General features: G+C 41.9%; 1 protein-coding gene across 1 annotated transcript in view; it reads left to right on the top strand.

Annotated features, from left to right (window-relative positions):
• Positions 1 to 16,706, top strand: part of plekhg2 (pleckstrin homology domain containing, family G (with RhoGef domain) member 2) — a gene marked incomplete at its 3' end in the record, with an annotated part of 90,936 nt that overhangs the window by 40,268 nt on the left and 33,962 nt on the right. Inside the window, exons 4-5 of the mRNA XM_080845103.1 lie at positions 4,679 to 4,779; positions 4,957 to 5,023. Of these exons, the coding sequence (XP_080701229.1) occupies positions 4,679 to 4,779; positions 4,957 to 5,023 (168 nt within the window). The remainder of the gene's footprint in view (positions 1 to 4,678; positions 4,780 to 4,956; positions 5,024 to 16,706) is intronic.

Here is a 16,706-nt window from a genome sequence, read left to right on the forward strand (position 1 = left end):
ATACGGAAAAAATCGGGGTTGAGACGTTATGAAAAAATAAATAAAAATTCAAGATAAAAACAAACACAGTTACTAACAATAAATCAAAATAAACCGAGTTGATTCATAATTAACTGAATTAATGACTGAAACATTCACAGAAGTGCGGGCCATCACACCGAGGCAGCCATACCAGGCGCCATCACCATGACAACCTTTACAGAAACAAACAGTAATAGAATTTAAATTGAAACACAGTCAAAGAAACTTAAATTAAAAAAACAATAATTATGACATAAAAAGTAAAAATAATTCACGTAGGCCCCCCTAATAACAGGATGAAACAATAATTATGACATAAAAAGTACAAATAATTCACGTAGGCCCCCCTAAGGACAGGATGATTCTCTTGAATCAATTCCCATAGGCATTACTGCAACAGACTTCTCCAAAGAAACAGGTGAGGCCTCCTTTTCTCTCTTTATCTTAAGATACAGGCACTAGGACAACAAATTACCTGGTTTCTTACAGTAATGACACGTAGGACCCGCAGGCACCTCTCTCCTGGCATCACTAATTCTACTCCTAACATCTGTTGTCTGTGCTGAATTGGGTCTAGGTGGATACTGCAGGTCATGAGGCCCAAACTTAGACTTGTGTGTCAATGAATACCTATCAGCAAACCTAGCTTCTTCGTGGAGTGTGGACACGTCTTTCTCCTCCAGATAAGACTTAATATCATTCTGAACGCACCTTTTAAATTCTTCTACCAACATCAAGTCTTTCAACATTTTGAAATCGCCCATGACGGCTCTAGATGTACACCAACGTTCAAAGTATACCTCTTTATCATGCACAAATTCATGTCCCTCAATTCCTCTGAGGCCTCTGAATTTTTGTCTGTAGGCCTCTGGAACTAACTCGTACACTGTCAAAACGGCTTGTTTAACCACATCATACGATAAAGCATCTTCAACAGACAGAGCTGAATATGCCTGTTGTGTTTTCCTTTAATAACACTTTGCAGCAATAATGGCCAATACTCTTTGGGCCATTTCAAAATCTCAGACACTTTTTCAAAATGTTGGAAATACTGGTCAACTTCCGGCTCATCAAATGGAGGAAACAATCTCACATGTGTCTGTTTTCCCCAGCTTTGCTAACTCAATTTGCGCCTCCAGTTTTCTTTTTCCAATTTTAATCTTGCGTTCTCTAACCTTTCCTGTCTATCTCTTTCTTTTTCTTCTTTGTCTCGTTCTATTCTTAATTTCTCCAATTCGAATTTTTCTCCCTCATCAGCCCGTTCTCTTTCTTTTTCTTCTTTTTCTCGTTCCATTCTGAAGGGACCGGTATTCATAGTTAATAAGGATATGCCATAGTCGATATCCATAGTTAATAAGGATATGCCATAGTCAATATCCATCTTATTTGTACCTAGTATAAATGTTACTTTTATTAGCATGTAAGCATTCCTGGGTGAGACTCTTTGATTTGACATGGGGACGGAGGTGAGAAAACCCCTTCCCCCTCCGGGTCAGGACAGAGAGTCTGCAGCCATGGCCTATTTGAATAGATGGTTACACCCCTAAACATTATGTATATAAGACCCTGTCCTTTTAAGAGACAGGCAGATAATCTTGAGGCGAAACTCTGGGTGAGTGGAGCTCAAGCTCTGTCTCACAATGGTGGCCATCATTGTACAAGATTAAAACCTGAAACATGACTGACAAATCCACGCTTGAGTCTTCCAATATATGGTTTAAAATGAAATACCATCAATTCTTAATTTCTCCCATTCGAATTTTCTCTGCTTTTCTCGCTCATCAGCCCGTTCTTTTTCTCTTTCCCTCTCCAGTTGCAACTGTTGGATGTTCAACTCAATGTCTGAGCTAGTTTTAGGAGACTGCGGCTCACCCTCTGTAAACAGCGCTAAATCTTCACTTGTAAACACATTTTGCTCATGATAATGTTCGGCTATCAATTCAGCAAGCAATCCTAACTTTTGTTAACCTTGAACTAACCTCAACTAATTCCAGTTTCTTAACAATCTCCAATAACTCTGATTTTTTAAACCCCTGCAAACCCTTAGCAGTTGGTAACAAACAAAACTCTTGCACAGCCTCTGCCATGACTAAAAAAAAAAAAAAAATCACTTATGCAAACACGTGTTTCTCAGACAGTTTCAGAGTATTAAACAGAATGCACAAATAAACTAATTAAAAATTGTACAAATCCCGGACGAGCCCCCAAATTTGTTATATATTCAGATTGTCTTTCATAATAAACATAGTCTCACGCTCATAAGTGCCGCAACCGTTTCTGTATTCTTAAACCAAACAAACAAAAAAATTGCGGTGACAAATTGTCACGCGTTAATCACAAAATACTGACCACCACATACGTATTGTCCATTGTCCACGGCCTCTTACGTCCATCCAAAGAAGGAAATCCGGAGTATTCCGTGCGGAAAAGGTTTAGTCCTTAATAGCCCAACGATGCAGGAAACCCACGCTCCCCAGTCTGTGTGCTTGACTACAACTCTGACGGTCCTACTGTCGGGAAAGGAAACCTTTTTAGAAAAGGTACGCCAACGGCTCCGTATGCTGTCAATAGCCTGTGGCTCAAAACGCTGCAACTCTTCCGCAACAAAACCCTTTTGTTTCTGTTTCTCCAACGCCATTCGTCTCCATCTCCCGGTCACCTTACTTCCGGGAACTTTATTCCCTTTCCGAGTTCCCCGGTTGACCTCTTCATGAAAAACGACACGTTGTTAATCACCCATTGTTCTAAATAACCCCCCATTGATGACATGACGATATAAGATATATAATCGTGTGAAAATAAATAAACAAATAAGTAGAAATGAAATATAAATGCGGGTACATCACACTCACTTATATAACAAAACCACAAAATATGCTCAACCCACTTGCTGAGGTATTGACAAACAGTGTGTGTCTTTAGGCCATTTAGACATCAGTGTAATGATTCTTTATAAAACTGAAAGAAAAAGGAGAACCTTAGGACATGCATTTCATTAAGCTCAATAACGGCACACTAACACATCTTTAGACATGCATTTCATTAAGCTTAATGACGGCATACTAACACCTCTTTAGACATGCATTTCATTAAGCTCAATGACGGCACACTAACACATCTTTAGACATGCATTTCATTAAGCTCAATAACGGCACACTAACACATCTTTAGACATGCATTTCATTAAGCTCAATAACGGCACACTAACACATCTTTAGACATGCATTTCATTAAGCTTAATGACGGCATACTAACACATCTTTAGACATGCATTTCATTAAGCTTAATGACGGCATACTAACACCTCTTTAGACATGCATTTCATTAAGCTCAATGACGGCACACTAACACATCTTTAGACATGCATTTCATTAAGCTTAATGACGGCATACTAACACCTCTTTAGACATGCATTTCATTAAGCTCAATGACGGCACACTAACACATCTTTAGACATGCATTTCATTAAGCTCAATGACGGCTTACTAACACCTCTTTAGACATGCATTTCATTAAGCTCAATGACGGCATACTAACACCTCTTTAGACATGCATTTCATTAAGCTCAATGACGGCACACTAACACATCTTTAGACATGCATTTCATTAAGCTCAATGACGCCACAATAACACATCTTTAGACATGCATTTCATTAAGCTCAATGACGGCACACTAACACATCTTTAGACATGCATTTCATTAAGCTCAATGACGGCATACTAACACATCTTTAGACATGCATTTCATTAAGCTTAATGACGGCATACTAACACCTCTTTAGACATGCATTTCATTAAGCTCAATGACGCCACAATAACACATCTTTAGACATGCATTTCATTAAGCTTAATGACGCCACACTAACACATCTTTAGACATGCATTTCATTAAGCTCAATGACGCCACACTTACACACCTTTAGACAACACCTTTAGTCTACACTTTAGTCATGTAACCTGCAATAGTACCACAACCACTTGGATGTGCTGTGCAAAATGCCTCTGACAATTCTTTCCTCCTATGTATGATGCTGTGATGCATCATGCATAACTACACCTCTCTGGTGTGCCATGTATTAGATGCATCATTTCAAATGTCAAGAATTTAGATTTTCGACCACGCTTACATCACACAACATGACAATTGTGCTTGATTGCTAACAAACTATAACTGGTGCCTTCAGTAAGAAAACCTATAAACATGAAACTATCTCTCCATGAGAATTAAATGTGCTTGGAGGTTTTTTTCTTTGGCTTCTCTGTTTTTGTCCTCCACTTTGCGGACACTTTTTTTTTCTTAAATGAAAAACAATTGAAAATATATTATTTTTAATGCAGTTCTCATCTTACAATAGAAGTTAATTGTTGTTTCAAACTTGTCTTATTTGGAATCTCAGGTCAGTGGGCCTGTTTGTGCTGCAGGGAGGCCCTGAGTAACAGAAGAGCTCATTTGTACTATGCTGGCAAGACTGGTTAATACAAGTTAAAATGTGTTGGTAAAGTTGTATCACATTGTAGTCTGTTAAGTACATAGTTGAACACATTAAATGTGAATAATAAATCCTTGCTTTGTGTCATTTCAGGCAGTTAACTAGGTTTGCAATTAAGTCAATTAGCAAAATGTATTAAGTTATTTGTTCTTGTTTTTTTATTCTAGGATTACTTGGGGTATATTAATGGTAGTACTAACTTGCCCCTTAAGTCAGATGAGATCAGCACACTTTTTTGCAACATCGAGGACATCTATGAGTTTAGCAGGTAGGTGTTTGTTACCATTTCTGTTTTGTCTCTACTTTTCTCATGCCTGGTATTGCTGCATCCGCTCATTAACATAAACTTTTATTACATGGCCATATGGCCTTCCTATAACAATCATAGAACTCCTACATTTTCCTGAAGATCAACTGTCTACTCATCAGTATTTTCATCTTGCAGAGAACTGCTGGACGACTTAGAGCAGAGTGCCAGTGCAGCTGCCATTGCAGAATGCTTTGTGCGGAGGGTAGGTCCACTCACCTTACACTGCTTAGTGGCCTGTGTTCTGTTCTCTGTGTTCAGTGGTCTGTGTACTGTTCTATGTGTACAGTGGTCTGTGTGCTGTTCTCTGTGTACGGTGGTCTATGTACTGTTCTCTGTGTAAAGTGGTCTGTGTGCTGTTCTCTGTGTACAGTGGTCTGTGTACTGTTCTCTGTGTGCAGTGGTCTGGGTAATGTTCTCTGTAGTTTTGATGTCGATGAGCAGCCAGCCAAATTCTATTCAGAAATCAGGAAATGAGCTTCCCTGCTCAGTCAATGACTTTCAACAAGACCCCTTTGGAATAGAAATTCAGATGAAGGAAAAACTAAAATCTCATTTTCATTAATAAATGTATATATACTGTCAATGCAGTTTGGTGTTAGGTAAGGTGGCAAACATATAACCAAAATGTACAGTTCTGGGGCCGTATTCACAAAGCCTTTTATCTTACCTCTAGGAGTGCTCCTAACTCGCGCTAAAACCTTTTACGTAGGAGTAATTTCTTAAAAGTGATTCACAACGGCTCTGAGACCTACTCATACTAAGGATAATACCAACTCCTAAGCTTAAGATAAAAACTCCGTTGCTATGGATGACGTCGCTTCTCATGCACGAGTTTAGAAGGGGTGAGGACGGTGATTGGTTGTTGACAGGCTCTCTCATTAAAAACTCAGTCCTAACATCCCCCTAACGATCCCACTAAATAAACAGAAAATAAGAGAATAACCTAGGCTTCAAATGAAGTCATATTAAATAGTTATGGACAGTGCACTTAGCAGAATGCACACGCATGATGACAAGTTTGTGCATCCAACGAGAATGACGCTTTGCACGTTAAGAGAAAGAGAAATTGCCGAAAAAAACACGGAAATTGCATGAAATCAAAGAAGTAATAATTAAAGCACCCTGCAAACTATGCGTGAGGCATGGGAGGACATATGTCTTAACATAAATGCTTCATTCCCTGCCGTGTGTCGCTCTGTCGATGACTGCGAGAAGCGGTGGTATGCGCTCCAGTCACAATGTAGGATGGAGATTGCGGAGTGGACTTTAAAAGAGCCGTCGCGGCTACAGGTATTGTGTCATCAAAATAGGCCTCATGCGTATACTTGCATGTTGTAGTTCAACTGTGCTCCCGGTTGTGGATTGAGGAAGGGTGTCAAAAGCCATGTCTTGCATGGATGGCCACTGTCACCCAACAAGTGGCATCAAGCAGGTACATGGTGCCGCTCAAAAAGCTGGCGCAGACCGCGCTCTCCATTAAAATGCGCGAATCGTGAGTAGATCCAGGCCACTTCGCAACAATATCCATGATTGTGAAATTTGGATCAAACACTATCTGTGTATTAATTGAATGCACCTTTTTGCGGTTTACAAAGACGTCCTCATCTCTGGATGGAGCAATTATTTTAATGTGTGTTCCATCGATGGCACCCACGACACCGGGCATTCCTGCAAACGCCATGAAATTGACCTTGATCCTTTGAAGTAGGCGATTGTCCAAAGGGAACCGGATAAACTGTTGTACAATGTGTGGTCTACAGAGTGCGGTGATAGTTTGATGAATGAATCGGCTTACTGATGATTGCGATATTCTGAAGTCGTCTGCGTTGCAAAGTTGCATTTTCCCCGTAGCCAAAAATCGTAATGTTATCAAACATTTAACTTCCGGACTGATTGGGTTGTTTCGGATAGTTGGAGACGTGAGTAAGAAGCTAGTAAAATGTTGATGCCTTCACGGTTTAAACGATATCTTCTCAACAATTCAGAGTCGTTCATTGTCTCCAACACGTTACGTCTGGCTTCAGCCATTTTAAGACTTTTTGTGAATAGGTCTTAGTGACTTAGGAGTCCTCATGAGGAGTTTTAAGCTGTCCTAGACTTAGGTGCTACTTTTAGGGATAAAATATTTTGTGAATCGCTCTTAGTAAAAAAAAATAGGAGTCCTAAATTTAACACTCTAAGGTCCAAGGCCTTTTAGACTTTTCTAAGTTGTCTGACATGCCTTGATGTTTTTGTACATTTTGCTTAACTTAAAACATTGATGCACAAATGGAATATATGATTCTATTCTAGACGACCTCAGCAATAATATCATGTAAGTAAAAGGAATTTAGTAAAAAAAAGTTTAATTTAAATCAAATGTAAACATACCCTTGGAAAATCCTTGTTTCAGAGGTGCTCAGACTTTGTACATAAACACATTGTAAAGATTTATTCACAAGACTTTTTATTTCTGAGCCTTGTAAACATAGGTGTTGGCTAAACACATGTTAGTTTAGCATTCAGAAAGTATGTCTTGTTTCACTACCACATATTTATAATTTCAGAGTGTCCTGTACCATTCCTAAATCTGTGCCCCTACAAATGCATATTGATGAGTTGGTGTGAACAAACCTGTGACACCTCTCGCAAAGACAAAGGCCATATCCTAATGGCCCTAGAATGTCTTTGTGGCCCAAACCCCCCGGAGTGAATCTTGCCACATCATGACCCAATGGAGATCACTGAATCACCATCTCCTTATCATATGAATAGCTGTCATTTGCTAATGGGTGGGTCCTTAGCAGCAGAAACCCCACTCAGATACTAGAAAGTGCACCACATCAGTTCTATTCCCCTGACAAAGTGCTTATTTATTTTAAAATTTTGAACTGTATATATGTAGCAAGTATCAAACAGAGGCTCTATTTATGTACTTTTATTAACCAGCATGTGCTACTCAGTTAAACCATCTACCATGCTATTCCGTAATCCCACAATCCACCGGGGGGCATCACGTTCACGTAGTACCAGCTCATTAACATAACATGTAACATTCTACATCCCCCTTCTTTAGTTTAACACTACTAATAACAAGAACATGTCCTGCAATACTGTCTGCAGGATAACAGCTATTTAAAACCATCTTTAGGATTAACATGACCTCCAGTAATACATCAGAGATAACCATTCTGAATATGTGTTAGAAAAAAACGGCATTGACCTTTTACAATTCACAACATATATGACAACATGCTTTTTGCTTTTTTTTTTTTTTTTTTTTTTTTTAACAGACAAAAGTAGCGGTTCTACCGCTGTAAGATTAGATTAGATGTTGTATTTGGGGTTAGGCTTCAAAGGCCTGCCGTATCTGGAACGGGGGGTTGAAGATTCAGTAGGTGTTTGGACAGGGTTCTCACTGGGATGGCCAGGTGAGTGTTCATTGTGTGGGGGGTGCTGCCTCTCTGGAGACACTGGAACACTGGGAAGACTCTGGATGACTTCATTGTTGATTGCTGAATCTGCCAACAATGGATCATTCTCTACGTCCAGAGGATGTGGTTCTGCCACAGGCAACAGATGTCGCCTATTCCTGCGGTACTCTCTGCCGCCTGACTCGACCAGGTAAGATCTCGGTTCATCAGCAGCCCTTTTGACGACACCGACTTTGTCATGTCCTTTTTTTGTTTGCAGCCGAACTACCTGGGAGTTGTGGAGTGGAGCGAGAGGCTGGCTGCCATGATTGTAGAATCTTTTCTGTCCATCTCTTTTCTTTGTCAGGTGATTGTGAACTGTCCCAGAGTTCATTGGCTTTGGTGTTAGCTGGTGTTTGCTGACAGGCATGTTTGTGCGTGTTTCTCTGGACATCAATCTTTGTGCAGGGGAGCCTAGCGTGGCATCTCGTGGCACATTCCTGACACTCAGCAAATTGAGGAAGAAATCTGTTCCATCTCTTTTAGATGTTTCTAGAAGGCGCTTTGCGCTTCGCACTGCTCGCTCTGCCAGTCCATTTGCTTGATGGTATTCTGGACTGCTGGTGATGTGGATGAAGTCCCAATCTTTGGCAAAGTCACGAAAAGTTAGACTTGTGAACTGTGTGCCACTATCAGAGATCAGCTTGTGGGGAATTCCATAGACAGAGAAATGCCGTTTCAGCTTGTTAATGACACACTGTGATGAGGTTTTCTTGAGTTTATCTATCTCATACCATCCTGAATAGGAGTCGACAAGAACTAGGTATTGTTGGCCATTCCATTCAAACAGATCTGTTGCCACTGTCGACCAGGGAAGTTCTGGGACTGCATGTAGTTGCAACGGCTCCTTTTGCTGATGTGGTCTCAATGCGTTGCAGATGCTGCATGATTGTACACAGCCATCTATGTCTCTTGTCATTGTCGTCCAAAAAACCACATTGCGCGCTCGTCGCTTGGTGGCCTCTGCGCCTGGATGGCCCTTGTGAAGCAGCATCAGGTATTCTTTGTGAAGATTTTGTGGAATGACCATTCTTGTGCCTTTCATTATTATCCCATTCTCCACAGAGAGCTCGTCTCGGAAGGGAAAGAACTGTTTCACTTGAGTTGGGACACTGCTCAGTCGTTCTGGCCACCCATGTCTGATGATGTTAGTCAAGGTTTGTAAAGTTGTGTCCTCCATCGTGTGGACGCGTAGCTCCTCTTGGCGCGAGGATGAGACATGTTGTACTGACATCACCTCAAAGTCTTCCTGCTCTGTGAGGTGTTGTGCTGTGGACTCCCTTGGTGCACGTGACAGCGTGTCTGCCAGGTACAGTTCTTTTCCTTTTTTGTAGACCAATGTCAGATTGAATTTGTGGAGTTTAAGCATCATTCGTTGTAGGCGTGCCGGTGCTGAGAGAAGGGGCTTCTTCAGGATTGAGACCAGGGGTTGATGATCTGTCTCAATGATCACGGGCTTGCCATATATGTAATCATAGAATTTGAAACAGGCAAACACCACAGCCAGCAGTTCTTTTTCAATTTGGGCATACCTTTGTTCTGTTTCTGTGAGGGTGCGAGAGGCATAGGCCACAGGACTACCATCCTGGAGGCACGCACTGCCGAGGCCGTATTGTGAAGCATCACATGTGAGAGTGACTGGCTTGTGCACATCATAGTACGTCAGTACCGGTGGTGATGTCACACATTGCTTTAGTGTGGCAAATGCATTCTTTTGTTGCTCTGACCATGTCCATGCTGTGTCCTTGTGTAGGAGCTGATGGAGAGGTGCTGCAGTGTTGCTGTGGTTGGGAATGAATTTCCCCAGGTAGTTTATCATCCCAAGGAAACGTTGCAGTGCCACTTTATCCTCTGGTGGCGGGATATCCACGATCGCTTGGATCTTTGCAGGGTCAGGCCTAAGGCCATGTTCAGTGAAGATGTGTCCAACATAGCTGACCTCCTTCAACTGGAACTTGCATTTTTGCTGGTTCAGCCTCAGCCGGACTTTGCGCGCCCTGTCTAGCACTTTTCGCAGATTTTCATCATGCTCATTGAGGTCTCTTCCACCAACAATGATGTCATCGACGATGATGGCGCATGGGAGACCTGCAAATATCTGCTCCATTGATCTCTGAAACACTTCAGAGGCAGCATTGATACCATATGGCATCCTAAGGTAGCGAAAACGCCCAAAAGGGCTGGCAAAAGTTGTGAGAAAAGAGGAATCTTTGTCCAGTTTGATTTGCCAAAATGAACTCTTAGCATCAAGCACTGAAAACACAGTTGCACCTGCCATCTGGGCAGCCACTTCCTCAACAGTGCGCATTGGGTGATGGGGACGCATTATTGCTTCATTTAAGTCTCTTGGGTCAATGCATACCCGGATCTTGTCAGTGTCTTTTTTGTGTGTGGCGACCATTGAGGACACCCATTCTGTGGGCTCAGAGATGGGTGTGATGACTCCTTGTTTTACCATGGTTTGTAACTCCGCCTTTACCTTGTCCATCATGGCTACTGGGATGCGGCGAGGCGGCCGGACGACAGGTGTGACACTCGGGTCCAGCTTCACGTGGTAGGTGACTGGGAGTGACCCCAGTTCATCACTGAACAAGTCAGCATAGTCCTCAAACCAGTTGTGCAGTGGGCTTTGTCCCTCTTTCAGATCCACATGAAAGACCTCATCCTTCAGAGTCATCAGATTCATTCTTAAGCAGTCCGGCAGCCCTAGAAGTGGTTGGACGTTCCTTTTGACCACGTGGAATTGTAGGCTGTAGACTCTGTTATTGCTCAATTGACATTTTAGCAGCACAGTCCCTTCAGTGTTAATCACAGTACCTCCATATGCTACCAGCTTCACCCTCCTGCTGCTATTCGTTTTTTCGCCATTTCTCACCTGCTCTAGAACATCCAAAGGGATGACATTACACTTTGCACCCGTATCAACTTTAAGTTTGAGTGTCTTCCTGTTGACAGTAACACAGCAGTTCAGTTCTTCTTTGATATTCTTGTCATTCAATGCACATATTTCACTGCTATCTAGTGACAGCCCATCTATGTCAAATGACTCAGAATCCTCACTGTTGCTGTCAGAGTTGGTCTGGGCTATCTGATGTACAGACTTGTGCTGTTTACCCCTAGCACTGAGTGCAGCTCGACAGTGATTTCGGAAATGGTTTGGTTTGTTGCAGTAATGGCATTGCTTACCATATGCGAGGCACAGTTCTTTTTTCGCTGGATGCTCATTACCACAGTTCCTGCAGTTGATTATGTTTTCAGCGGCACCTGGATATTTCTGTTGCTTATGAGCAGGCTTGTATCTTCTCCTGTCCTGGTGTATAGCATCCACGCTCATTGAAGAGCTGCGCGGGGTAGCAGCTAACATTTTGGTGCGTTGCTCAGTTAGCTCGTTAATCTGGCATATTTGAATGGCTTTTGCTAACGTTAGCTCACAGTCTCTTAGGAGTATCTTTCGCACGCTATCGGAGCTGATGCCACATACTAGCCTATCTTTGATAAAGTCATCTAGCAGGGCTCCAAAATCACATGTCCTCGCTTTATTTCTTAGTGCACTTAAATATGACTCAATTGTCTCACCAGGTTTTTGGTTCCTTGTGTTGAACAAATGTCTCTCCATTGTAATGTTCGTCTGTGGGTTGCAAAGCTCTCTGAATTTGCGCATCAAACACTCGGGATCCTCCCGTAATTCCGCTGGACGAACCACATCGCCATTCTCGGCTAGTTGGGCTGGAGCATAGGTGAAAGTACGTTCTCTCTCGATAGCCTCACTTCCCGCTAGATTGAGGAGTATGTAGGCTTTTGTTCGGTCTGGTTTATCGCTGTGGGCTGCAGCTATGAAGATGTTGTACTCTTGCTCGAATACTCGCCAGTTTTCCGCAATTCTGTCGTCGAACACCAGCGGGTCTGGACGACGAAATCCGTCCGCCATGTTTTAACGGTCGTGCTCACCGAACACCGGTCGACAAACATGAAATGTTGACGCTCTAACTACGGAACACGTTTTGCTAACTATGTACAGTACGATATAATGTTTCACTTCTGACACCATGTAGCAAGTATCAAACAGAGGCTCTATTTATGTACTTTTATTAACCAGCATGTGCTACTCAGTTAAACCATCTACCATGCTATTCCGTAATCCCACAATCCACCGGGGGGCATCACGTTCACGTAGTACCAGCTCATTAACATAACATGTAACATTCTACAATATATTATAAAAGAAAAGGGTTCAATGTTTCCGTGGTTGTTCTTTTTATGTCTCTAAGACGAAAACTCACGGAGCTTTACATTTTTTTTGACAAAAAAATAAAAATATCCCGTACGAGGGATATAGACCTTAGACAGTTAAGACTGACACGCCCATTATTTTTAGGAGTTTCTCCTAAATTCGCCACTTATGAGCTACTTTTAGCCCTAAGATTCTTTGTGAATACGGCCCCTGATTTGTAATTCAAATTGGGTGATACCATCAATTAGAAACATCAGAAACCTAACCTAACCAATATAACAACTGCCCAACAATAGATCCTTAGCAGCAGGATACACCAACGAACAACTGGCTGGTGACAGCCGCAACACGCGCCACATGGTGTACCTGGGATCCATTCAGGCACTCCTTCACAGTACAACAGGAAAAGATGTTAAATTCCTTGTACTTCTGGTTTCGGACTTCCCACACATGCAAGTACTCATACTCAAGTATTAGAATAGAATGCACCACAACCATGATACAGATACTTAACAATACTCAACAAAAACAAAGACGCCATCATACTCATTTCACCTGGGTTGTCAAGTGGGCACCTTCCTTCGTCAGTGTTTTGTTGAGTAAGGCCCATTCACAACAGCTTAACCAACCAATCCAAATGTCATACAGCATTGCACAGCAATGGGTATTATATAGGGGTTGTCAAGTGCACTTACACTTTCTCACTGTTCATAATCTGCTTTAGCCTGGATGCCATACCAAATTTAGCCCCGCCCACAACATTTGAGGTCTGGGATTTCGGTCTGGTACTGCTCCTTTAGGGAGAAATTATCAGAAGTCAAAAATCTCCCGGACCAATCAAATTGTCAGGGAGGGCTTAATACGATGATGGACAGATGAATTTTGAGTCTGTTTTAGTAGACATTGGGCCTCATTTATAAAACGTACTTACGCACAGAACTGATCTTAGACTGTGCGTGCGATCAAATCCACGTCTAAGTACAGATTTGTAAGTACATTTCCTTGCGGCAATACTGGAGTACTGCAGGAATTCAGGACTCTCCGACACGCAGTTTCATCAACGTCAGCACCACCGTCACCATTTGGGCTAATGGTGAAAGGCCAAATTAATGTTTCGCTCAATAAAATCAAATAAACTATTAGAATAATTTACACATGAATGAGATTCACATCTTATAGGTATTCCGTTTTAATTTCACAAGTGTAAAACATTTCGCTCAAACTTATAGCTTTTAAAAAGACTAAAAGTGGTTTAGTTTTCAGTAGGAGATATGGCTGCATTGGTGTTATTAGAGGATATTGCCAACTGCGCAATAAGGAGAGAGAGGGTTTTTTTGTGATCGCGCAGACTTTTTGACACAGGATGATGTATGTCTGATAAGCAGGTACCGCTTGCCGAGAGCTTTGTGCACAGTGGTGTAGTCCAGGTATACCCACTTATTTTTCAGTCAGCATTGGATTAACCACTTCTCAAAACAGGGCGTTTATCATGTGCTGTATGGGCTGCTTAAAAATAAATAAAGAGTATACCCACTTCTCCAGGGACCATTACACCACTGGTTGTGCCCAAATGGCCTCTCGTCTAGAGAGGCGCACCAGAGGCAACCAGGCCATGCACGTTCAGGTATTGTCCATTCTTGGATTCCTGGCTACAGTAACGTTCCGATGAGACCAGTCGAGCAATCCCCGTCATCATTAAGCAGAATTTTGCCCGATGTTCTTCGCAGTATACTATCACATATGCCCGCAATTTATTAGATTTCCATACAGTGCCCAGCAAAATGTGAAAGAGGATTTCCTGCGTAAAACAGTGTTCCCAATGTATTCTCATCCAGATTTCGCACACTCAGAAAGCCTAGGAAGCCCACTTCAATACAGCACAGGTCGGTATGGAGTGCACCAGAGCCTTGAAGTTGCTGCCGCAGATGCGGCTTCTGGTGCTGCTCGTGCCGCAGGTGCTGGTGGTGCTTCGGAGACGTGTCTAATACATGTCAAATACTTTGCTTTTGCCATTACGCCACCAGACAGGCTTTCTAACGATGTTTTGGCCCGCATCTGCTGTTCCATTAGCAGAACGTCGATGTCAGCCTCACTTTAATTCTTCTGTTTACATGTTTCTTTCTTGCTTGCCACTGTCACAGAGAGTTTGTGCATTGAGGATGCGCTCTGTTTGTGCATTGATAATATGCTGATTAGATTAAATAGGGGCGTTTTGAGGGCGGAGATTCAGTTGCGCACAATTTCACGACCATTTGTGATTTATAACCGAAGGATTGGCGTACACGTGTTTTTTGTGTGTACGTCTGTTTACTGTGGATCTCACTTACGCTCATTTCAGGAAATGTCTTAGACAAAATGTAGGATGGTTTCTACGCAACTTTTTATAAATGAGGCCAATTGACAGCGCAATCATTTTAAAAGAGGAACAGAGAAACGCGATCAAGGCATTTGTCGATCGAAAATATGTTTTTGCCGTCCTTCCTACGGGATCCGGTAAAAGTTTAATGTATCAGCTGGCCCCATGGTCATACAACGTTGCTCTGATTGGATCTAGGTATATCCATATACAGCCGCGGAAAAAATTAAGAGACCACTTCAAAATTATCAGTTTCTCTGGTTTTACTATTTATTGGTATGTGTTAAAGTAAAATGTACATTTTTGTTTTATTCTATAACCTACTGGCAACATTCCTACCAAATTTCAAATAAAAATATTGTCATTTAGATCATTTATTTGCAGAAAAATGACAATTGGTCAAAATAGCAAAAAAGATGCAGTGTCTTCAGATCTCGAATAATGCAAAGAAAACAAGCTCATATTCATTTTTAAACTACACAATACTAATGCTTTAACTTAGGAAGAGTTCAGAAATCAATATTTGGTGGAATAACCTTGATTTAAAATCACAACTTTCATGTGTCTTGGCATGCTCTCCACCAGTCTTTCACATTGCCGTCGGGTGACTTTATGCTACTCCTGGCGCAAGAATTCAAGCAGCTCGGCTTCTTTTCATGGCTTGTGACCATCCATCTTCCTCTTGATCACATTTCAGAGTTTTTTTTATGGGATTCAGGTCTCGAAATTGGGCTGGCCATGACAGGGTCCTGATCTGGTGATACTCCATCCACACCTTTACTGGCCTGGCTGTGTGGCATGGAGCATTGCCCTGCTGGAAAAAACACTTCTCAGAGTTGGGGAACATTGTCAGAGCAAAAGGAAGCAAGTTTTTCTTCCGGGACAACGTTGTACTTTGCCTGGCTGAGGTTTGTAAAAGACCATAAGGATTGAAAAAAGTGGACTGGAGGGTCTTCTAGTTCGTCTTCTCTGGTGAGTCCAATTTTCAGCTTTGCCCAACACATGGTCGTCTGATGGTTAGACGGAGACCTGGAGAGGCCTACAAGCCAGAGAGTCTTGCACCTACTGTGAAATCGGACTCATCAGAGAAGACGAACTTAGAAGAACCTCCAGTCCGCTTTTTCAATCCTTATGGTCTTTTACAAACCTCAGCCAGGCAAAGTACACCGTTGTCCCGGAAGAAAAACTTGCTTCCTTTTGGTCTGACAATGTTCCCCAACACTGAGAAGTGTTTTTTCCAGCAGGGCAATGCTCCATGCCACACAGCCAGGCCAGTAAAGGTGTGGATGGAGTACCACCAGATCAGGACCCTGTCATGGCCAGCCCAATTTCGAGACCTGAATCCCATAAAAAACCTCTGAAATGTGATCAAGAGGAAGATGGATGGTCACAAGCCATGAAAAGAAGCCGAGCTGCTTGAATTCTTGCGCCAGGAGTAGCATAAAGTCACCCAACGGCAATGTGAAAGACTGGTGGAGAGCATGCCAAGACACATGAAAGTTGTGATTTTAAATCAAGGTTATTCCACCAAATATTGATTTCTGAACTCTTCCTAAGTGTAAGCATTAGTATTGTGTAGTTTAAAAATGAATATGAGCTTGTTTTCTTTGCATTATTCGAGATCTGAAGACACTGCATCATTTTTGCTATTTTGACCAATTGTCATTTTTCTGCAAATAAATGCTCTAAATGACAATATTTTTATTTGAAATTTGGTAGGAATGTTGCCAGTAGGTTATAGAATAAAACTAAAATGTACATTTTACTTTAACACATACCAATAAATAGTAAAACCAGAGAAACTGATAATTTTGAAGTGGTCTCTTAATTTTTTCCGCGGCTGTAT

The sequence above is a fragment of the Sprattus sprattus genome (assembly GCF_963457725.1).
Source record: "Sprattus sprattus genome assembly, chromosome: 9".
In the NCBI taxonomy this organism is placed as follows: Eukaryota; Metazoa; Chordata; class Actinopteri; order Clupeiformes; family Clupeidae; genus Sprattus; species Sprattus sprattus.